Here is a 24513-nt window from a genome sequence, read left to right as displayed (position 1 = left end):
GATAACCTCCACTTGTCTGTCTGATATCGGGTCTGGTCCTGTTGGACTACATTGCATTAATGCTGTCGTATTCCCAGATCTCAGCAAGTACTTGACATCTGAACTTGATGGTCAAAACTTTAAAGTTTAAGTTGTAAAAAAGCTGAATTGTCCTTCATAGAAATAATAAATAATGTGTGAATCTAAATCCTGAAAGTGGCCCCACCCCTTTTTCACAGGTTCTGTATGCCAAAGACCCAATCTGCTGACGGAGAGAAAGGAAGATGAGGGAGGAGGGAGAGCAGCAGAGAAAGCAAATGCTGAAGAAGAGGAGGCGACTCTCTGAGCTCCACAGCTGATAAGGTAAGAGCTCTGCTGCTTTCTCATCTAAAATTATTATTCATTACTTTTAGTTTTCCTTATGAGCAGATCTTCACCATGCTGCTGGGTTCTGCTTCACTTTAATTCTAACTCTTTATTTTGTCATCTTGGTTACATTTTTTATCACGTCAAAATAATTTCTTTGCTAAATAATGTCAATGTGTGGATAAACGTGATTATCTTGTGGCATCTCTAAAGGGGCATATATCTCACAGGAGTGTGATGTTTATGAAGAGATTATTATAGCTGCTCCACCAAATCCTATTATTACTGTATCTACACTTGATGCTGGCATTTGAATGGATTAAAGCAAGAATTGATACACAGAAATACATAATATGCTATCTGTTCTGATGATTATGCATCATTTATTGACTGGAGAGAAGTAAAACTGGCAATTATCATGTTTTATTTTATTCATAACTCTTGCCATGATAAATTATCACGCAATTACTTTGTTCAACTTTTTTTGTTCTCATCCGAGCCATTGAAACTGTCATCTCGTGGAAATACATGGGGCTCATTGCTTTGGATGTCTCGGGTGTCTGGCTCAATTCTCCTTTTTTTGTCACTTGACAAATGCTGATAAAGTAACATTCAAATATATAAGCAACCTTTTAAGACAAATAGTGATAGGTTTAGTCTCATTTCCTCAAAATGTCTTTCTAAAATCTCAATCCCTGTACTAGGAGAAGAAACTGAATAAAAAAACAACCTGCATGCCAAAAACATGCCGCAAGTTTAAGCCGCACAAGGGCAGTTGGAGTGAATTATGGCAATTTAGGCCAAACAGCATATATTTGAGATTAGTTTCACCTTTGGGAATACAAATCCCATGTAACCCAGGAACAGCAGCATGTCCAGGCTCTGGATATTTAATTCAGAATTAGTTGAATAATCCCTCATTGAGATGGTACATTTAAAATGAGCATATGGGTAATAAGAAAACAGATTTTCTAATAACTTTCATTTGTCATTAGTGCCAAATTAAACATGGGAAAATTCCAAAGTCCCCCCAAATTGAATTTGGGAACAGTTTCAATTTCAATGTAACTTATGACCTTGACTTTCAGTGAAATTGTTCGTCTTCTTTCAGCAGAATTTAATAAAAACAAAACACCTGAGCAGCAGTCGCATTGTCGTTCAAACTGCAATAGATTTGAAACCTGCTGTCAATCGTTTTCATCTGTTATCTGAATATCCAATCAAACACCAAAGTGTAAAACGATTAAGCTTAAAACCTACGAGTTGGAGCGAATCAAAAACACAACATGCAATTAGTCAGGCAGTTTTGTAAATGGCAGCCATCCACTGCTTGTGTCCAGTAGAGTGGACAGAGGGACAATGGATCTATTCTCAGTGTGTTCTTCTGTCACCCATCTCTGTCCAGCACAGCCCCCTCACCCGCCCACACACACCCTCTCTCCCTCACACACAACCTACCATGTCTTCACCATCATACTATACACGCATGTAAGAGTGTTTGTATGTTTACAGTATGTAGATTCTGTTGTGTGTGGTTTCTCTTAAATCAGCAAATGATGAGTTTTGATTCTTGATAAAAAATATAACTTCACAAATAAATGATGATATATTGGAGTAAGCTACACAGCATTATAAAAAAACCCACTGAAATCAGTTTAATCTTTACCAGCTTCAAGAATAAAGCGGTGCCAGATCATAGGAGCACATTTAAATCAAAGATATGAAAATGGTGGACATGATACGAAACAACACGAAAAATGTATCTGGAGTTGCCGTTCACGTTCTGGCGATACCCTTAGAGATGTTATGTTTACATTTTGTAAAAGGACTTTGTCGCTATGACTACTTTCAACCAGTAAAATACTTCAATATTTCTTCCACCACTGCCAAAAAGTGGCTAAAGCCTTAGTTGTATACATTTTGCTTTTAACTCAGCTGCTTTGTGTTTGAAACTGGATTGGCTAAGGTTAGAGAAGATAGAATATCATCATTGGCCCCCTTTAAATAACATGTATCTCACACTCATAAACTAAACCTACCTGTGTAAAGCTGCTTGGCATTGCATGTATAAGGTATTTTATGGTGATTTTAAAGGCCCTGTACACAAACATAGGTGCTTTTAATTATTCTGACAGATTGCATGATGTTATTCAGACAGATTCCACGACAGCTCGCGATGAAAGTGGCCGTTTTACGTGATGTACTGGAACTATGTGCTAAAATGAAGGTGTAATTTAGTCATAACATGAACAACAAATCCAAACTGAGGGAAAGAAATGTCAATCGAGTCCAATCCTTACACACCCACACAGCTCAGAGGTTTAATCAGCCAAAACAATTAAAACCACCTTCTGGTTTATCTAAGGGTGTCCAGGGCTTCTTATAATAGTCGGATAATTTTCTCACGTTATTAAAGAACTCACCATTGTGGAAAAGACCAGAGATAATAACCACATTCTCTCATGTTGAAGTTAACACTTTGTGCTACCACTTACGCAGGTTGCACTTCTGAGTTCTTAATAGTTATGTGAAGAATGAAAAAATAAAATCCGGAGGAAGTTCAAACCTTTCGCTGCTAACTGAATAACTGTGAATCAGTCTGTATTGCAATAGTGCAGATATATGGAAACAGCCCCTCTTTAATTACGTTGTTGGAAAGATGTTGGGGTCATTAATACATGTGGATAGTTCACAGGAAAATGTAAACATTAGGTGTCTTCAGCTTTGAACAAACATCTGATGATCATGTTTTTCTGGTTTTTATTATAGAATTTTTGTGTTGACATAAAGTAGAACTGCACAACAACAAAAGTATTCAATCTGAGCAAATATGTATATAATATCCGGTCTTATATTTTGCAACCCCAATAGTGTTTTCTTGTCCGACTGATTATTTATGTTCATAGTCCAACTGTATATACATACAGCCGCGGAAGAAATTAAGAGGCCACTTCAGCATGATCTTTTTCTCTTGTTTTATTATTTATAGACATGTCTTTGCATTACATTTTTTTATTTATTTTTTATTGTATTTTATAAACTACTGACAATTTTTCTTTATGTTGGAATTCAACAGACACTGGAATGGCCGCCACACATGTAGAGATAAAGATTTAAGAACATTTTGGAGTAGTCTCTTAATTTCTTTCTGGAGCTGTATATATAAATACATACATATATATATATATATATATATATATATATATATATATATGAATGTATTTATAATACTGGTTTATTTTTATTTCTATTTCTTCTTTATGTTCATACTTTTCAATTGTTTATTTCTTATTTTATTTTTTACTGGTGCAATGACTTGTATTGTATTGCAACACAAAAATGTCCCAGTCTGGGATCAATGAAGTCATTCTTATCTTATCTTATCTTATATACAGTAATGTATGACTCAGATCTTTTACTTAAATAAATTAAGTGATACCACATTGTAAAAATGCTTTCTTTGATTATATTTTGTACTATAAATCTGAATCTTCTCAATAACTAAAGCTTAAATTCAATGTTGTGCAGTGAAACTCACAATAGTGTTGTTAAGTAGCAGGAAATGAAAATACCCAAGTGCTTCACCATTGCTCTTAACTTTGGTGCTTTAGTCAAACTAGTGTTTATCGCTGATTATCAAAAAACGTATATTCATTTGCAATAGGTTAAGTTATAGACAGTATATCAATGTTTGAGGTGTGTTGAGTTGCACCTTGATGTTTTTGGTAAGTTTTAAAAAATCTTTCATGAGATCCATTGCTCCTCGTTGCAGCTCTAATTCCATAACAGAGTCTCAGCTCAAAAGCTCGATGTGGCTGGTCGAACTTGCTAAAAGCCACCATGAGTTACAACCAAGACAAAAAAGGTCGAACAAGAGACAGAAACAAATGAGCAAGGCCAGAGAAAAGAGGATTGTTGTGATTAAAAGACAATTATCTGTGCACATCGACTTCCCAGTGTTGTGCGGTGTCAGGCTCGAGCTGAGCTGTTCTGTCCCAGAAGGCCTTGGGAAACAATGGCTACTGTGTCAGGAGGAGTGAGGGGGTGCGCTAACAAGTCTTCGGGTCTCACGATATGGTCACAGCACCATGCAACTGTATGAATACTCTCAATGCTGCTTAAGGGTTAACAATATATGTTATGTTTTTATTATTTGTAATCAGGAGGATGATTTAGCAGGTGGAAACAGACGTATAGCCCATTTAGTTTGTGCTATTGTCTTATGACAACGAAAAGACACAATTAAGGACTTTAAGATAGACCTTTAAAGCAATCTTTAGACATACTTCAGCAGTAGAAAAAGTGCAAAAACATAACTTAAATTCTCCTGATTGCTAGTTGGAAATTGAAACTATGACACAGACTGCGAAAGAAAAAAGGAATGTTTAAAATCCGCTTCCGAGTGACCTCAGTTCACCGTGTGGTTCAATCAAAGGACATCAAGGAGGAGTCTGTTGTGTCTTCGATCACTGAAGCAGTTTAGATGCTCCTCATACAACTACGGTGTGCCAGCTCCAGCTTTATAATATGGTGGAGTGAAGCCCAGTAGTCATATCAGCGCCAAACTATCATCTATGATACAACTATATTAGTGTAGTTCAGGTTCCTTTCTATAACAATTCTCCTCATAACATCATCACTATAAATATACGGTCTCACTAATGCTGCATGCACGACACATCAGAGTTACTGTAACTGTGCGTTTCCGTCAAAAAATGGTTGGCTTTAATTATGACCAGTGTGCTTAAATGTTCACACTACCCATGTGCTAAACATACAGTGAGGCCTCATATTAACTAAAGGTCTGTCAATTAGACCTAAATAAACCAATTCAATAGATACATTATCAAATAATTCATGCATACACTTTTTCTGCAGTAGCACAAGACTTTAAAAACAATTAAAGCAAGTAAAGTTTTTAGGCAAATAGTTTTTCTTGCTAGTGAAATGGATCGAAACCGTGGCTGCCTTGAAGGTGGGAAAACACATTTCAACATTTGAACTAGTATCATGCTCTGAAAGGCAGATCAGTGGTCATTGGGGTAAGACATGCAAAGTCACTGTTCTGGTCCTGTAGTTCCTGTGGCCTCTGAAGCGTTTGCTGGGGACTCAAAACTGTGACAGATTTGACTTAAAGGCTTCTTTTCTACTTTACTCATATTGGTCCTCATTGTCCGCATCACCCCCTCCCAAACTCACTTCCTGCCTTTTGTTACAATGAAAAAAATAATAACGTGGATGTGCTCTCAATCAATACAAAATGATAAAATATGCTCAGTCCCATTCAGCATACAGCGACTGTCCATGGGGGATTGAAAAGGAGCTCAAAGCCTCACCCATATTTGTTGGGGCGAGGCGGAACAGTGTGGCCCTTTGTGGCCCCGTGTGTATTTATGAATGGCTGAGCCTCGGAGCGAAGCCTCAGAACAATGCTGCTTCACTGAAGGACTCATTTTCATAAGGGAGGGGTTGATGGTGATGATGATGATGATGGTGGCCACAGTGGTGGGGTGGGCAGTTTATTCCCCACCGTTGGGGCTTGGTACAGAGAGTGGTGAGAGATCTGAGTTGCAACAGGCTGGCGTGACGCTTTGCATGCGAGTGTGAGAGGGAAGGCTGCTCAAACTCATCATACAGGAGCTGCTGAATGCTTGGAGGTCAGCCACGGTCACCTACACAGGTGAGCAGCTGCAGTGTATTCTGATTTGTTATTTATTATGCCCTTGGGAGCTTTGAAATTGAGTTTTTTAGAAAGAAAGAAAGAAAGAAAGAAAGAAGGAAAGGGATAGATAAATGCATGAATGCATAAGCAAACACTTCAAACAATGCTCTGTGGCCTATCTATCTATCTATCTATCTATCTATCTATCTATCTATCTATCTATCTATCTATCTATCTATCTATCTATCTATCTATCTATCTATCTATCTATCTATCTATCTATCTATCTATCCATCTATCTATCTATCTATCCATCTATCCATCTATCCATCTATCCATCTATCCATCTATCCATCTATCCATCTATCCATCTATCCATCTATCCATCTATCCATCTATCCATCTATCCATCTATCCATCTAGGTTGTGTTAGGTAATGAATCAGTGTGTGTGTGTGACTTCATGAATGTGAGCATGAGTGAACATGTTTTGTGATGATGTGTAAGCGGGGACTCGTGTGTGTGTGTGTGTGTGTGTGTGTGTGTGTGTGTGTGTGTGTGTGTGTGTGTGTGTGTGTGTGTGTGTGTGTGTGTGTGTGTGTGTGTGTGTGTGTGTGTTTACACATGTTTGCTTGGTGTTAATAGGGGCTGCAAAAAGCCCAGCCAATCATTACTGGACAGATTTTCGCTATTAGTGACATTAGCAATGAGCCGCTGCTGTAATTACTAGAGTGTATTCCCACATCCAAACAGACATCTGATGCCAGGTAGAAGAGCCTCTGATTAGACAGCAAACCAGTGTTACAAGTCATTTAGCAGCAGTGGTCTGCATTATGAAAACAAGGGAAAGATACATTTTCTTTAATGAGTTTTTTAGAAATCCTTGTGTTTCACTGCATTCACATATGAAAGGTTTACACAGAGGTCGTACAGTTTTTAAACAGCTTGAAACACAAGCGTTTCAGTTGTGCTGTGTAATTGTAATTCTTAATTATGGCCTAATTGGTAAATTCTGAACTAGATCATGTTTCAAAAAGCACAACCGGTCCAGCTGAAGTTAAATCACATAAGCGGTGACACATTTGATTTTCAGATTTTGACCTTTAATCAAAGCTCTTCTTTAGTGTGTTTTTAAAAAAGACATTATGGAGATCTGTGTGGAGCCAGTTCAAGACCAAACTGGATTTTCTGTACAAGATTTAGGGTATTTTTGCCCTATTTTTAACTCTACTGTTGCATATCTTTTTCAAGACTGAACATGCCATCCACCAATACTTTTATTCTTGCAAAGACATGTCATTCTTTCTGAGTTCACAAAAATCAGACAGCAGATTATTCAAGTCAGGTCGATGGTTTTAGCGAGCATTGGGATGGCTGAACAGGTGAGGGCTCTGTTTGTCGCCCCCTTTTGTTCGGAGCGGAAGGGAGAGCTCTCTAATGAGAGGAGGCCTGTGGCTCACCATCTGCCCACTGGGTCGGGGATTGCCAGAGTCACTGGGTTTGCCAGGTAGAAAAGATGGAAATAAGCTTTTTGGTGCTCCTGATCTCATGTTATGTTGATGATCTGCCAAGTGAAGTTAATCTATTGCCACTGAATGTGCTGTTTGTAAAATCATTCTCATATGTAATCTATCTCTGTGGGTCTTATCTGGAAATAAAATGCAAGCTGATTTTAAAACCATGAAAAGGCACAAATGCATGTAGCATCATGAGGATTGAACAGAGTCACACAAAGTCACCTTTTATTGTTTCCGACATATTTTTTAAGACAAAACTAAAACGGAAACAGGGTTTTCTCAAAAGACTAAAATATATAAAAGTGAATTGCAACAGCAGTAGTAGTAACTACGAAAAGGAATGTGTGGTAAAGATAAAAACACCCTAAATGACTTCATACGTTATGGGTGACTTTGCACTTCAGAATATAAACTGTAAGAAGGCAAGCAGTAGTGGTATAATTTTCTGTGATAATATCCAAGTACAGTTTGAATCTGTTATTTATGCCAGCACTCCCTGCAGTACCTTGGACAGACTGGGTGACTGGATATTGGCATATCTCTCTGTTTATGTTTGTGTGTATGAGTGTGTGTCTATGTGTGTGTGCAATGTGCTGTGTGTGGGAGGGGGAGCAGTCATGTTTTAAGACCATCTGCTCCTCTGAGTATTTTAGTGGGGGCCTTAGCTTGTGGTGGACCAACGCGCGTCACAGGCAAACAGCAAAGCGCAAGCTGTGAGCGGGCCTGTTCCGGAAAAATTCCTCCAGTTTCTGCCTTGCACAATGGGTAGTGTTCTGCATACAAGGTTCCCATTCTTTCCCCCCCTATCGAAGAGCAATGGCAAAGCTCCTGCACACGGGCTGCAGACAATATTCACAATGAAAATGTTCTTCTTGGCACAGTCGATTGTTTGTGTGAGCCTCTTAGTTTGTGTGAGCAATTTCAATAATGTAAAATGACTCATAAAAGGTGCCGTGGCCTGATTTAGCCGAGCTGATTGTTCAGATAGCATCTGTATCCCTGAAGCGTGCAGTGGAATAAGTGATTATCTTGAGGTTTGATTACCTTGGAAGACGGGGCTCTGCACGCAGCAACACAAAATCTGATCTTCAGGTCGAAACAGAACCAGGCTTTGTCTGTTAATACTTTTCAACATGCTATCACTAGTACTTACCGCGTATTTCTTGGTGACAGAAAAAAAAAAAACATGATTCTGTTCAACTGGACACTCACTTGTCTGCTCTGGTATTTATTGGATCCATACTGTCCTTACAATGACTATAGTCCCGGCAGGACAATGGAGAAGACTGAGCTTATAAACAGCACATAGGGGATGCAGAGGAAGGTCACATATCTGTCCGCCCCACACTGAGGACTGTGTTGGCTTGCCTTATGCTGCATATGTGTGTGGGGGGTATGGCATGCCATGTATGCGTTTGTACATGGCTCCAGAGCGTCAGTGCAGCATTCTCCTCTTCAGCTCTTCTCCAGACTGTTTACGGAGGGATTCCCTTGAGGTTAACCATGGCTCGGTCTATGCCATCACTTGGCGGGTGGCCCAAAGGCTTTTGGACACAGTGACTCACCCCACATGTAACAATGAGAATGGGGAAAAAGTGTCCCACATGGAAAAACAAGTTGCCTTTGTTTTATTTGTTATATGTTAACTAGGTGGAACTCTGAGTGGATCTATGCTTGTGCTCCCCGCCTACAAACATTCTTCAGCAGGGAAAATATTGTATCTGCATATGGCTGAAAGGATCAGTTTAGATGCCCTTAAGGTTATTATTTCATTTCTGAAATTTAAGTGAATCCAGACTTGGCTTGAGATTTAAACACTTTTAAAATTTTTAATAGTGAGACTTAAGATCTCTTAGGTGATGATTAAACAAATGAACACTCGAATATCAAACTAATGTAAATCTATAATTAACATAACCATATTCATCCGACAAGATCTATCTTCCTCCTACTCTCCGTATGTTGCTCTAAGGCAGCCCTTCTGAAAGTCATATTGAGTCATCAGTACTTCACAGAGCACCATTTGCCCTTAGGTCTTTGGCACCTAGCATGCAACAGCTCAACTAATGTCAACATACTTTGCTTTGACCTCAGACTGAGGTATGATCAAGGCCCAGAGTTCAAGGCATCAAGACACTTGGGACATACGGGCAATGGTCGTTCCAAGTAAAGGAATGCTGAGTGGGCCATAGAGCAGATCCAGAAATGCCTGAACGCATATTCAGAGCTGCCCACGAAACATGTAAACCAGAGCTCACACAGACTCCCTCTTTTCCCCTTCCTCTTGTCTGATTCTGACATCTCTCTTCATTTCTCTTCCCAATTTTTTCCCACAGAATCTGACATCCAGGTTTCAGAGAAAGACGACTACATCAGGCAGAACAAACACAACGGGAAGACGAAGAAGAAGAAGAAGAAGAAGAAGAAGAAGTAAGGACTGAGAGGGAGCAGGAGCCTGGTGCTGAGGCTGGTATGAGGCAAGTGTTTAGCGTGCGTGTCACGTGTGTGTATCTAAGTGTGCACACGTATGCTGTGTACTCTGTGCAAGACGTTTGTCTGCCCCATCAATGAGGCTGTTGTTGGGGTTGGTGGTGGTGTCAGTGGCCCTGCCTGGCTGCTCGGCTCCATTCTCTCCTGCCGTTGCTGATGCCTGAACAGCGGTCTTGGCCTTTTGTTGCAGTGCAGATGGTAGAGCGTGACGCAACATTGGAAAAAAGTTAGGATTGTCATAGCCAACAGATGCGTCATTATAGGTCAAGACGTCTCAGAATGTGACCTTTTTCAATGTGAGATGTTTATTTTAAAAGCGGCTGTAATTGATATTTTTGCACCAGTGTGTTGAATGTGCGAAAGCATTGCTCATAGTGATGAAAATACAAGGAATCTGAATCTGCAGCTTCCCTTAGCTTTCCAGAGCTTTTTAAGGAGTTTATCTATATTGCCTGCAACTTCACAGTTTTGGTTTACCCTCACAGCTCACATAGAGTTGATTTTTGGACAAATCAGAGAGAAACAAGCTCTTTAACCCTCCTTAAGCAGCAAAAAACTGCAAACAGACACAGATGCAGACTAGCTGGAAAAGCATTGGAGCAACTAGCAGCTAAAGAGCAAAGAATATGTTTGGGAATTGGTAGAGACTATTGGATATGTGGCCAGAAACATGATTACAATTGAATGCTAAACGTGATCAATAACTGCTGGATGTTTAATTAAGCAACTTTTTGCTGATAAGTTTCCCATTTTTACTCTAAAGGTCAATACTTTGTCAATGACTCGTTTCCTCTGCTCCCGAGTTGCCCAAAAAAAAGTTAGGGATTTTATTATTTTTTAAACCACAAAGTAGAAGGAAGCATTTTAAATGTAAAGGTTTTTTTTAGTGTTTGAAAAAATGTCTTCCCATCTGTGACTGTATGATGCATGATGAGCAGCAGGACATATCAATGGCCTCTTTCAATGTCAGAACAACAGCATTTTTCCCTTTTCTTAAACAACAAGGCTAATATTGGTCATGGATTCTCTGGGGGATGTTGGGATGTGTTAATCACGAAGCTCTGATACACAATCCACTCTTAGGCCTGCCATCTGCACACACCGGCTGCTGCAACATGAGGGTAAATCCTCTGCTTCTACTTCCTTCACTGATTCTACATCCACTGAACAAGCTACAGTCGCCATGAAAATAGTATAGATTTGATTTACTTCTACAATGTACAAATGTCTGAGTAATGTCAAAAATACATTTAATCTAGCATGTTGAAATAATAATAATAATTGATGAAGCAGTGACATCAGAATACATTGAAGTGTAAAGAGGTTGAATACTGCTTTGTTATCAGCCTGCAGAAGTAAAATACTCATCACAGCAAAAATAAATCTATGTATGAAATCTCATGTAAGAAATCTATAAACAACCAATTTTCTATCTGGTGTAGGCAATCCATTTTAATGAATGTCTTAACGCAAAAAGTAAACTTGTTTATTCAACTATTAATGTGTCACATATGTCACAATAGATATAAATATATTAAGCAATGCATGCAGAACTGATGATGTAAAGATTGATAGTCATTTAATTGTGAATCCATAAGCAGTGCTATGTTTTTGTATTCGTAGTTTTCCTTATGCAACAAAAGTAAGAAGGAAGGAACCGAGAAAATCCTGCCTTTTTTTAACGAAACAGCAGCAAAGAGCCAGCCTTTATTATAGAGTAAAAGTGCATTTATTGTACCATCTGAAGTCATCATAAGCATGTGTAGAATAATTCAATTCAGAAGGCGTTATTTTCTTACTTCACTTGTACAGTTTGAATTTTTATTTTTTAATGAATGTAATCATTCTTTAACCCAAGAAACATCCAATGTTAACTTCCACAGCAGTGACACTTACACACCCTGACATTTATTACATGACAGACAGAGGTATAACAGTGCCTCAACACAAAGTTATATTTACATGGAGATAACAGTGACAAGACATGAACATTCCACTGTTATCGTGATCGAAAGAGCTCACTATAAAGAAATAATCCAGATATACAGAATATTGTGCACAAACAGAAATAATGCAATCATTCAATATTGTCTGTAAGTTTGTTTATTAAGCATTATCGCTCTTTATTGGCAATTTGATTACATAAAACAAAACAACAGCATCAGAGCCGGTGACACCAGCAGACTTAACAAACTAATTAAGAAAGCTGGCTCTGTCATCAGCATCAAACTGGACCCTTTTCAAGCTGTGGTGGAGAGGAGGACTCTGAACAAACCGTTGTCCATCATTGCTGCGGTAATGAAAACATTTCCCAATTGGGGTTAAATAAAGTATTTCTGATTCTGAGCCGAGGGGGGAGACAGGCTGTAGCCAATACTCGACCCAACCGTTACTTTCATGTACTTACACACAGTTCCAAATCCAAATACCAGGAACACGTGTTGACAGAGTAAGTGTATAAATGTATATAAAAAGCAAAAATGCCCAACATACAGTCCTTATGTAAGCCTCTCCAAAATGGAGAGTTGATATTTCAGACTATAAAAGACAAGAGAAAAACAAATGAGCCACAAAACCAACATTACACACACATTTGTAGTTTTCTAATTAATATATCTATTGAGCTTAACCATGGCTTGTTGGATTTGGGAACACAATGTAATGCTGCAGTGATGCTAATTTATTCTGTGCCTTTTCTGGAGCTATTTTTTAAATAAATGCAATGTCATTTCTTTGTTTGTCATCACTGAATATTGTTGTCAGTCCCTCCTACTTTCACCCTGATTTATTTCTGGTACAGCACAGATAGTATTCTGCTGATGACATGATGTGTGCTGGCTTGAGTTTTGTGTTATGTCAGAGCTCCGTCAACAGTGAGTGTCATTCATTGGACGGGCTTACGTATGGAGACCATAATGAGTGATGAGAGGGAGCAAGCAGGTGCTGGCTGACGCTGGGTTTGTGTGTTTATGTCACTTACTAGGCTATGTGGGAGTGAGGGGGCTGTCAGTGATGTCATCGCCTGATGCTGATGTCACTCATTTTTTTATCCTACAGAGCAGGAGGCTGTCGAGCTGTCTGGGTGTGAGCGAACACCCTCTAGTGGAGCTGCTGACCAGCTGACCTGCAGAGCGCCTGTCTGTTTCTTACCATCAGCATTTCAAGGTAAACTTTAGTGATAAGTCACAGCAGGGTTTTTCTATGAAGAGATACAAACGAGCTAGTATGTTTAGTTATTTAAAAAAATAAAAAAGTCTTCACTTGTGGATTTTGCAGTGTTTTTTCTTTATTGCTTTGACACAAAACACATTCAGTGAACAATTTTCCAAATGTGATTGAGAATAAGTCAGTTTTAATTTGAACAAGCATATATTAACACCTGACATACTAACTTTATTTAGTTCAATTATATTTTATAGTTAGAGTTATAGGCATAGTTATAAGTATCTGAATAGTTAAGTTACAGATACTTACAATAAAACAGCACATGGGCTAAAAATACAAGTAGCTTCTTCAAACTACTAAATACTTAATACATTAAGGACCTTCACAAAGTTCAAAAATCTTATTCAAAGTGTTACTATTAACATTCCCATCTCAGAGAAGAGAGTCTGATGTTTCTTAGTATATTTAATGTATAATGTGCCCCATTACGTGCTCTTTTGTAAAGGAAAGTTGGATAACACACAGCCATATATCTAATTAATACTAATGTATAATAACAATGTAAGAAATAATCCTCAAAAACTGACTTTATCTATCTGCTGATTTCTACCTTTTGTTAGGGTTATTGCAGGGAATAAACTAGTGCATTGCATTGTTTTTCTAGATAAATATAACTTTGATTCCCTGCAGCTGTGTTGCCAATTACATAAAATGCAAGTATATAAATATGGATACAGAACCATCTGTGTTGAGTTATGAAAATATGAATTTGGAATTGCATGTTGGAAATTGCTAATTAAACAAAAAACGGTTTTATTTTGCAGAGTATCATAATATGAGGCGAACATCACTTCACTCCAATTTTGGTGATCAGTGATTAAGTAAAAAGACAACATTTCCTCTGAGGGTTGAGCAAATGTGACCACTTTCAGCAGTCCAAAAAACCCCGAATATTGTAAAAGGGATTTTCATGGAGGTTTAGGTATGATATAAAACCCTGAAACTAAAATGTCAAATCTCAGAAACATTTTGAGCATTTGTGCGATTCTTGAAGGTAAATGAATTGTCTGAGTTATGCAGTAGCACCCATGCTGTAAAGGTTTTTTTTGTCTTGATGATGCATTTGCTGTGACTGACAGGACATTATGTGTTTCAGAGGTCTATGTTCCAGCGTTGAGCCGAGACCATGTGGTGTTTCGAGCTACTGTTACCACTGCTGTTGATCATCAACGGTAATACATTACTCTTCCTCTTCCTTGTGTAATGGCAGACCTAGTCTTATTTTGTACTTCACACTTTACCTTTACAATACGTTATGCTACTCATTTTATCCAATAAGCCAAACACTTGTGAGTGCTTCACCGTTAGAGATACTGCATTGCCTTTCTTTCTTTATTTTATTGACCAAGGTGCAGTTGAAATATGCCTTGTTGTCACGCCCAATCTCTGATCTTCTCTCAGATGCCCGGTGCCAGTGGAACGTTTGGGTACCTCGGGACATCTCGGCCATGACAAACTCCTGCGTTGTCATCCCGTGCACCTTCATGTATCCGTCCGCTATCAGGCCGTACCGTGGCACTCACGGTATCTGGTACTTCGGCCAGCCCTACCCTCAACTCTTCCCTCCTGTTGTCTTCAAATCACGCACAGACGTTGTGCACGAGAGCTACAAGGGCCGCACCAAGCTGCTGGGGGACCTGCACCATAGGAACTGCACCCTGCTCATCAACAACATCGGATCAGAGCACTCAGGGAAATACTACTTTCGTGCTGACCTCGGTGGAGCCAACATGTACACCTACCCAGACTTTTCTGAGCTCAAAGTTCTGGGTAAGTCAAGCATCAGAGGGGAGCTGTAAACTAATTAACCAGTAATATAAAATCAGCAATTGCTAAATAAATGATTATTAAAGGTTTGCTTTTAATTACTTACGCAATATAGGCCAACATATTATTTGAAAAGACTTCTGAATTGTTCCAATTATTCTCAAACCATATCAGTTTTAATATTTAATTCTAATTTTTAGATTTTCATTCAAATTTTCTTCATGTTTTTATTTTATTTTTTAGTTTATAGCATCATTTTTTTTTCTACACTTACTATAATGTTTTTTAGTGTGAGTGTCTTTTTCCATTTTTCTGCTAACCTTTGATCTTTTGTATCTCTGCAAGATGATATTTTGTTTTGAATCACTTTTACTTTATAAAGAAAAGTTATTTCTGTCCACCAGATCAACCCAACATCGACGTCCCTGAGGAGATTGTCAGCGATGAAAGCCTGGAGCTGACGTGCTACGCTCCCGACAACTGCCCCGAGATGACTCCAGAGATCCAGTGGATGTACATCGATTACCTACCAGACCCGGAGCTCAGCTCTGACTACCTGGAGGAGGGCAACACAGCCGTGCTCTCCAGCACCCTCACCTTCACACCCAGACCCATGCACAACGGGCAACTCCTGGGCTGCAGGGTCTACTACCCCAACACCACACTGGTCTATGAGAGGCTCATCTCTCTTGACATCAAGTGTAAGTTTAAAGGCTCTTACCCTGATTTAGACAAAAAAGTAATTATGATGCTTTTCAAACTCTGTGTATAGTCTCAAAAGGCTGGTTTATTTAGAAATATGGTCCATGAAAAGAGAAAAAAATGTCAGTTTATCAATGAGAATCACAGTTGAGGGAAGACACATAATAATATTTATATAACCAAAGATACTGTGAATCTCAATGGATCAGAAGAAAAGCAGCGCCCGGTTCACCGAAACATTACACAACGGCATTTCTTCTTACTCTAACCCCTTCTTTCAGACGCTGGGCTGTGCATTTCGTTTTCATCATTCACATTAAAAAACATGCAAACTTTAAACATGCCATGTAAATTACAAGGTGTCATCATACTGTTCTTGAGTAGCTTAAAGGCAAAGACTCAGAGGTTGCTCAAATGTAAACGTGCCCTTGGTGTTTAAATCAAGCATGCATTAATCACTGTTATAATTGTTTATATTGAAAAGGTAAACCCTGTTTTAAAAAAGGCGGTCATACACACATAAGTCCATGGACATGAAACTCTCTACCTTTCCCTCCCAGACTCTCCGCGCTCTGTGTGGGTGAATGTGTCCTCGGAGGTGATGGAGGGCAGCTCTGTGATGCTGCACTGCGAGGTGGACAGTAACCCTCCCTCAAGGATTTCCTGGATGTTTGGAGAACAGGAGCTGCTGTGGGACACGGCATCCAACGTCTCCCTCTCCCTGGACGATGTGACCCCTGCACAGGAGGGAATCTACACGTGCTTCGGGGACAATGGCTACGGCATCATGAACACTTCATTGTACCTGGCTGTCAATTGTAAGTCCCAATGCCACCAAACATACTGTACACTCTTTATAGAGTTTTTCATCAGAAACCATAAATGAGTAATTGGCTTACATCTTTTGAGTATCAAATACTATACTTCTATACAGCTGTTGTTATCCTGAATTCAGCTACAATACATTAGGAACAGAAAAATAAATAAAAAGGTCACTTACAACATTCATAGAAACCTCTCAAATCACCTTTCTACTGTAGCTGCTGCTGATCTGGATGCTCAGTACTTTCCAAACTACCTTGCCTCTCGATAAATAAAGCTTCGGAGCCATGAGGAGGCAATGACAGAACAATAAAACGTGTATTGGGCAATAATGTGGAAACAATTCTAAGCTGTTTCCTAAATCTATATAACGTAATTATAATATTGTGTCATAAATCAAAGTAGTTATTCACAAACAATAGACAGTCAGACTGTGACCTTAGAATACCACTGCCAAATCTACAAAAAAAGAAAAGGTGTAATAAATTACTTCTATTCTTTAGTTCGATCCTCCGAAGCTGGTGCTTTTTGAAGCTGAGTTTCTTCTTTCTCAGTGTTCATCAATGGCACATTAAACAACTGAGTGGATTTAGTATGCATACTGACAGCTTTGAGAATACTTTCTTTTTATACGCCTGTGTACACTGAACTCCAACTCAAAAGCTGCTGATCATTAACATGTTGTATGAAACTGGGACACAGCACGAGTGCTTTGACCTTCCTTTTTAACAGCTAAAAGTGTGTGTAGGTTGGTGTAGTTGCATGTTTTGAGAGCCAGAAATCTCTGCCCAAATGTATCATTAAACATTTCCATTCATTAAAATGCACACATATTTTATTCTGAAACGGAGAACCTGGCTCTGTTTATTAGCTGTTCAAAATGAATTACCTTAAATGACAATATATCAAACTAAATGTAAAAAAGAACAATGTCAAAGGGGTCACTCAACGGAGAAATATCACACAAAATAGCCAATATTTTCTCTCACTCTTCATCTTCTCTCACATGCTTTTCACATTTTCACAATCAACAAGCTGGTAAAAGTAGAGGAGCATTATCAGCTAAAGAGCCAGATGTTTCCCTGAGGATTTAGAGAGGGAGAGAGAGAGAGAATATTGGACTGCCTTTCACCAGGTGGCCGGATACACGACTCACAAAAGGAATGCTGATGTAGCGTTGTAACTGCTGGATATGTATATAAGGCACTGTTGACTCACAGATGTGCTATTGTTTACGCTGACCCTGAATGGCCAAAGAAATCAGTTATTGCAAGATGGAAACTTTGCCTCTTGTTATTAAAGAATGTAGCATGTTGTAACTATGTAAAGATAAAGAGACTATTCAAAAAACATACATAATTTTCGCTTCAAATGTTGCAGACCCTCCCCGCGAGCCTGTGGTAAATGACTCTATGACGGTACTCGAGGGGTCCACTCTGGCCTTGCATTGTAGCACCCAGGGCAGCCCGGCCCCGACCCTCACCTGGCTGAAGGACGGGGAGCTGGTGGGCACCATCACCGCCGATGAGCTGTCAGTACTGGAGATTGTAGAGATCACACCTCAGGGAGACGGACAGTACCGCTGCCTGGCCGAGAACGAGCACGGAAGAGCCAGCAGCTCCTTCAACATCACTGTTGAGTGTAAGTGCTGCATCACCAAACAGGAGTGTATAAATATAGGACAGTAGAATATCACAATTCAGCAGGTCATTAGGATTATATGCTTGGGTGTATAACCAGCGTTTCTCAAGTCTCTAAACCAGTAAAAGTACAATATTCTGCTTCTTTGTATTGCATCATTTCAAAAACATCCTTTTTCAATCAAGCAAATAAAATATTTTAATTGTTACCAATTATTTAGCTGGAAAAATGACCTTAAGCAAAGCATTTTTGTTTAACATGTCCATAAATCCACATTCAATGGTGTTATTGTAGCTCTTTCTGCCTCCTTCTCTAGATGCCCCTGTCCTTCTGGAGGAGTCAAAGTGCACTGTGGTGAGGGAGGGTGTCCAGTGTGTGTGCATTGCCACAGGAAACCCTGAACCCACCATTGAGTTCTACCTGCCCGATGTGAACATCACCATCAACGAAACAGACGGCCGGTACAACTTCTACACACACACAGATGGACACACCTCTACGGGAATGATCAAGCTGCGGGAGAAAGGCGAGAGGGTAGACAACGGAGGCCCAGCCGTCAACGTCCACTGCAGCTTCTACAACACGTACGGAAGAGAGAGCGTACTACTGGAGCTGCAGCAGGAGAGTGAGTCCGGACCAACTTTACACCAAATTTAGATTTTTTACACCAAGGGACCTTTGATTAAAATAGAATCAGAATGTCCTATTTCTGCCTTTTGCTATCTGTTTTCATCTTTCTACCAGCATTTTAAGTCCTGTAAAAATCTATTTTTTCTAGCTAATAGCTTTTATAACAATTGTTGTCAGCCAGACCCTTTTTCTAGGTAGCATGCTACTTTTTTATAATGAACATGGGCCCTGTAGTTTATTTTGAGCTGAACCTGTCCTGAATCTGTAAATTAAATAATTGTTTATTGATCCTCAGCAGAAAATGGTTCTCAACAAGTTCTTTCCCGTTTTCCTCCTGCTTGACTAATGTTTGCTAAAACCATTAGACGCTGTAGTGCGTAGTTTAAAAAATATGTTTGAAGTTTGATTTCACATGCACGTCTCAAGGAGGAATGGTTTTATTTTGGTGTGCGAGTATTTAGAAACAGACAAAAAGGGCTTTTACACCAAATTCACAAATTGGTGCTCTCAAAGAGAATAGTGACAGATGGAAAAGCGGTGTTTACAATGCAGTTTTTTTGCCTGCTTTTGCCCTCATCTACTCTGATCTCTGCATAGTTCCCCAATAACAACTCTGTTCTTTGTTTTTAGAAAAGTACATGATGGCAGTTATAGTTGGCACTATTGGAGGAGTGGCCGTCATAGCCTTCATCATTGCAGCAGTGAGATACGTTGGCCACAACAACAAGAAGTGAGTATAAATGATAACTAATCAAGAAGCCGATGCCAAGCAGATGTTGCCCTTTTCCTCACCAAGCATTCTCTGAAATACAAGGAAACACTTAAGCCTAGTCATCCATTCTAAAACACATTGATGCACATTGAATATGAGTGATTGTGGGATTGATGTGGACGTGAGAACCATTTCTCAAAAGCAATTTAGCTTTTTATTTACCAAAAGAAGTCCCCCGTTGAAATCCTTGGAGATCCGCAATCACCACCTTGTGGAGTCGGTTAGCAAGCTGGACTAATCTTATATTTTGCAGGCTCGAATCCCTACCCTGACACTGCTTCTGTATCCTTGACCTGCTACGCTAAACAAAATCCAGCTAGCTCTGTTAACCAAGAACTTTTTTTAAGCCTCAAGGCACATTTGGACCCAGAAAATTACAAGCTTCCTCTGACAAATCACCCTTCAAGTGGGTGTGAGCTCAGCGACTAAACCCATAAAATAACCACGTCACTCACCCACAGACGGCCTCCAGCTTAACCTTACAGAGCTTGTTGTTTTAAAATGGATGCCCAGGCTTGGCGTGTCGCCCTGCGTTAGTGGCAGTCGAGACCGAGTCTGACTATGTGACTCCGTCCCCCAGAGAGAATGGCACCCCTAGGCAGGACGTGGTCCTGGAGAACCCAGCTTTGTACTACAGCGCAGTCAAGAAGGACAAACAAAATCTGAGGAAGAAAGTGGTGAGACATGCTGATGTCAATGATTATTATGATGGATGATGGGTTGGATGACCATTCTCAAACTGTTTAGGGTTAAAAAAATGTATGTAATGCAGCAAGTTGTTTATTATGAGACCCCATTTTGACTTCTGCAAATGAGGTAAAAAGGAGTCCTACCCACTGGCAGTCCAGTATCTCCAACCATTACCTTTCCAAACACTGTTTTCTCTTGCTTTCATCGCTTCTATGCGTTTTTCTGTCTGTTTTTCTCTCCCCTAACTCTTGCACAGCTTAAGACAGAGCTGTTGGGCTCAAAGTTTAACTCCATTCTAGAGGAAACTACGGTAAGGTTCCTAAACAGATCCCCATTAAAAACACAAGCCTCAGTGACAGATACATCTCCTCGCATATCTGCTTTTGTGTTCTGTACACTGCCGTTTCTGTTTCTGACTTGCCTTCTGCATGGCTGCCTCATTGCTAACACAAATTTGCCAGATTAACAAGAAACATCTCAGTCTCCTTGTCAGTTGTCGACCAGTAACCACTAACATCTTTTGGTAGTTTTGTCCGTCATGCTCTTATGTTATCTGTGGGGTCACCGGCACCCTGCCAGTGATTTGTGTCGCTGATCGGTCCTTCTGTCTGCAGGGAGAAGACGGGGATTATCAATCTGTGGGCTCTTTGGCAGGACTGGAGAGGCAAGAGCTGAATTACGCTGCTCTGGAGTTTATCGGGGCCAGGCCCAGGGAGGCGGCCTCAGGGAGGGGGGATGATGACAGCAACTACATGGAAATCAAAGCCAAATGAATCGCGATCCTTCCCTGATCCCTCGGCTATGCGAGACGCAGTGGCAGCCCCAATAAACTGTTAAATAACCCCCCATCGCCAACTGGAATTCAACCTGCATATGATTGCACCTTGTTACACATTTCTTCAGATTTGTCACCCCTAAAGTACCACTTGATGCCACTACTCCCCCCTCATGCTGTCCCTCCTCCATTGGACGCCCCTTCACATGCCTCATTCGGGAATACTGGTACTTTGGGTTGGAGCATTTCCCAATGGACAATGAAAACAAATTATTTAAATTTCTGGCCTCTGTTGTTGTACATGGTCTCTTAGACATGCAGTGTTTGACAGCAGCTTTTCTTTGGTTGCTTTCCCCATGTCCTTCATTGTGTTTGTTAAATGAAAGACATCTGAGTGCTTGCATCTGTCCCACTATCTGCTCTACATCTGTCTCTTATATCTGTCACTGTGTCGGCTGCCAGTTGAAGCGTCAGGGCAAGGAGTAACGACGCTTTTTGTTCTCTTATATTTATGTGTGTCTATCAGCAGAGAGCAAACCTCTCTTCCCTCTTTCCTTTGGTTAATTACATCCTTAGTAGATAACCGCCTGAGGCGAGAGATGGAAACGCATCTCAACATCTTGTTTCTACATAATTGTATTTAATGTCTGTTGTGACTCAGTAGCCTCTCATAATAATTGAAACAAAAGTCACCATCACTTTTGACAATATTGAAGAGGTTTTGTAAATTTCAATGGTTCACTTTCCAGTTCTGACAAATGTCACAGCTTCTTTCCAGCCTTATTTTTTAGTAGGATTGTTGATGTTTTGGGGGATTTTTCTGCAATGTGGCCAATGCAAGACTTCTTTGTCATCTGCGACTTGTTCTCCTAGAAGCATGGGAATGAGCATTATAATTGATGTGGAAAATACATTTACCTAAAGCACAAAATATTTGAGCGCAAGTGGCCAAAGTGTTATCTCTTTTAGACAATGCGTGTGGGTATGCGTGTGTGTGTTCAAATCGTGCTCAAAGATCATAGGACACTGATCACTGATGACTGGGGTCTTTGGGAAGTTTTTAGCATTGGTTCACTTGAGAAGTTGATGCTTTATTCTCACAAGGTTGTATCAAATGTCTGAATGACACAAAGTGAGGCTGATTTGCCAGCTGTTTATGCTATTCAAAGGCATTTGATGAACCTGTGATATAATATCAAAGCCAACTAATAGTCTAACTTAATAATGATAGTGTCAATAATATATATTAATAAGATGTATAGCTAGAGAATGGAAGCCAGTATGTACAGTAAAAACCCTGCATGACTGTCTTTCTTGCAGGCATTAAGTTATTAAATTATCGATAAAAGCCAGTTTGAGAAGTAAAAATACTCCTATCACAGATCATTCACATACTTTTGACTGAACATTGTCTTAATAAATACTACCAGCCTTTAACTAGTGTGCACTATAGTCAAATCAGAAGCTGCGTTTACATGCAGGGAGTGACCTTCTTATTGAGTGTGATTGAGGATCGTTTCATAGTATAATAGCTGCTGTGTTTAACAATCGTGTCTTTAAACCTTAAAAGGAAACTACAGATCAATCCAATCAAAGCAGCAGAGGTACATAGAAACATCTTTGTATTTCAGCGTATTTGGTCAAATTCCAAACCGACTGGATCTTACATTACCCACGATGCAACCAACATGTTTTATTTAGATCCATCGTGCCCGCTAAATGTCTTTCAAACTACCTTACGCTTAGTTTGTAACTTTTTTTCAGACTTCTCAAAAGTTCATCAGTTTTCCCAGGCTGAGCTGTACTGCCGGATACATTATTTGAGAATCCGATAGTCAGTGTAGTTCCCCTTTCATGTCTAAAGGGACACACAAATGAAGCCACCACAGTCCTTTTCCCCCGTCTACACTTTGTCTGTTTCTCACAAAAGTGCTAAAAAAAAAAACTCAACACAATGTACTCTAACTTGGTCACTGCCCTTTTAAGTCATTTTAGTTGCAATAACTTTAAATTACTTGTATAGTAGGAATGAAATGAATACCTACAGTTTGTTGTATGGTGTATGTTTTAACAATGTGTGTCAAGATACACAATTTGGTCATCTAAATCAGTCATATAAACAATTACGTTGTCAGTTTTATATGCAAGAAAATGTAAAAATACCAAATGTAATGACCATAGTTTTACTTTCCAAAATCACCTGCTACAGTATGCATCCTGTCCACTGATTTGTTTCCTCCTTAAAAGACATTACACTATTTGTACTCATGGTGATTGAAGTGGAGAAAAGTGATCTAGCTAGGGATGTGCAATGATCTCTTCTTGAAGATTGAAAGTACTTTTGATACTTGTGCTCTGCCCTTAAGCCTTTATAAATGTAGGTTATGAAACAACACCGCACTGTGGCAGTCTCATTTGTAATGATGGATTTAGTTCATCAAGGCAGCAGTGTTTCTCTGTGAGCTGTTTCTAATTGGTTTTACAATCAAAATACAGCCAAGGCCTCTCACTGTGGTATCTGCATAAATGGGTAGACTGTTCATAAGCAGCAGTGGCAATATAAAAACCCAATCACACTACCAGTAGTACTTTAAGTTTAAGCTGCTCACAAAAATACACATAAAGCTCCTGCTGCAAAAAGTTTGACAACACCGTGTTGATGAATCCTCAGGTCCTCAACAACACAGGCCAAACACATGTTATTAAGACAGGATGAATAGAATATTTTTTTTCTGATATCATGCCCATAATGCTGTGTGGAGTGAAGGCATATCCACCACTATTTTACTTCTCTCATAATAGTAACTGCTGTAATAATATTTTGAAATGAATTCCTTGGTCTTATCCTCGATCAAGTCGTATCGGTAATGAAATGAAACATGTATGGTGCACACAAATGAGCTTAAGTTGTGTTTGATTTGATTAAAAACTCAAAAATGTAAAAAAATGCAGTTCTCTGTGCATGTAAACAAAGCTTTCGTCTACCAGCCATTCTGACTCACATTAGCCTTTATTAAGACATTGTTCTGTCGACTCAAGGATGGATATGCTGGCTAGTATTCTGATATTGCCTGTAGCTACAAAGACAATAACCGGTGTATCTTTTTGACAGTTTTGCAGAGTTTTTTTATTTTATTTTATTTATCTGAAAAAGTAAAAATATCAAATGTGTCTTACCTAATCTTTTGTCACGGTGTGTTGTATAGCATATTTGTATACCCTATACTTTGTGGTGATCGTAATTATCATGATTGGGATTTTTTTCTTCTACAAATATGATTGACACAATAATTCAGGTCAGAGTTTTGAACTGTTACTTAATAATAGTAGGAGTTCTGCAATTATGTAGTTTTGTGCTCTTTTATTTTAAACATATACTTCACGCCTCAAGCTATTTCATATGTCTTCAGTTCTACCCAAACATAAACAAAATAAAAACAACAACAACTGGAAATAGTTGTCTGTTTCTCATGCTG

The 24513-nt window shown here is 39.3% G+C and overlaps 1 protein-coding gene across 8 annotated transcripts; it reads left to right on the top strand.

Moving 5' to 3' along the window:
• Nucleotides 1-267: 267 nt before the first annotated feature.
• On the top strand, nt 268-24513 carry LOC134862342 (myelin-associated glycoprotein-like). Of its 8 annotated transcripts, none has more exons than XM_063880205.1 (13): nt 268-342; nt 9860-10000; nt 13071-13178; nt 14335-14410; nt 14640-15008; nt 15410-15706; nt 16268-16525; nt 17910-18170; nt 18487-18795; nt 19431-19530; nt 20153-20249; nt 20519-20572; nt 20877-24513. In XM_063880205.1, the coding sequence occupies exons 4-13, from the start codon at nt 14365-14367 to the stop codon at nt 21033-21035; spliced, it is 1950 nt and encodes a 649-aa protein (XP_063736275.1). In that variant the 5' UTR covers nt 268-342; nt 9860-10000; nt 13071-13178; nt 14335-14364; the 3' UTR covers nt 21036-24513. The 8 variants fall into 8 exon arrangements, with proteins under 8 accessions (XP_063736275.1, XP_063736278.1, XP_063736277.1 ...); XM_063880208.1 differs by having other exon boundaries at nt 269-342; nt 9860-9993; XM_063880207.1 differs by lacking the exon at nt 268-342 and adding an exon at nt 5819-6025 and having other exon boundaries at nt 9860-9953.

Source organism: Eleginops maclovinus, chromosome 3 (genome assembly GCF_036324505.1).
Source record: "Eleginops maclovinus isolate JMC-PN-2008 ecotype Puerto Natales chromosome 3, JC_Emac_rtc_rv5, whole genome shotgun sequence".
NCBI classification, from domain to species: Eukaryota; Metazoa; Chordata; class Actinopteri; order Perciformes; family Eleginopidae; genus Eleginops; species Eleginops maclovinus.
Note: the sequence above shows the minus strand (reverse complement) of the source record. Positions and strands in the feature narration are given on the sequence as shown.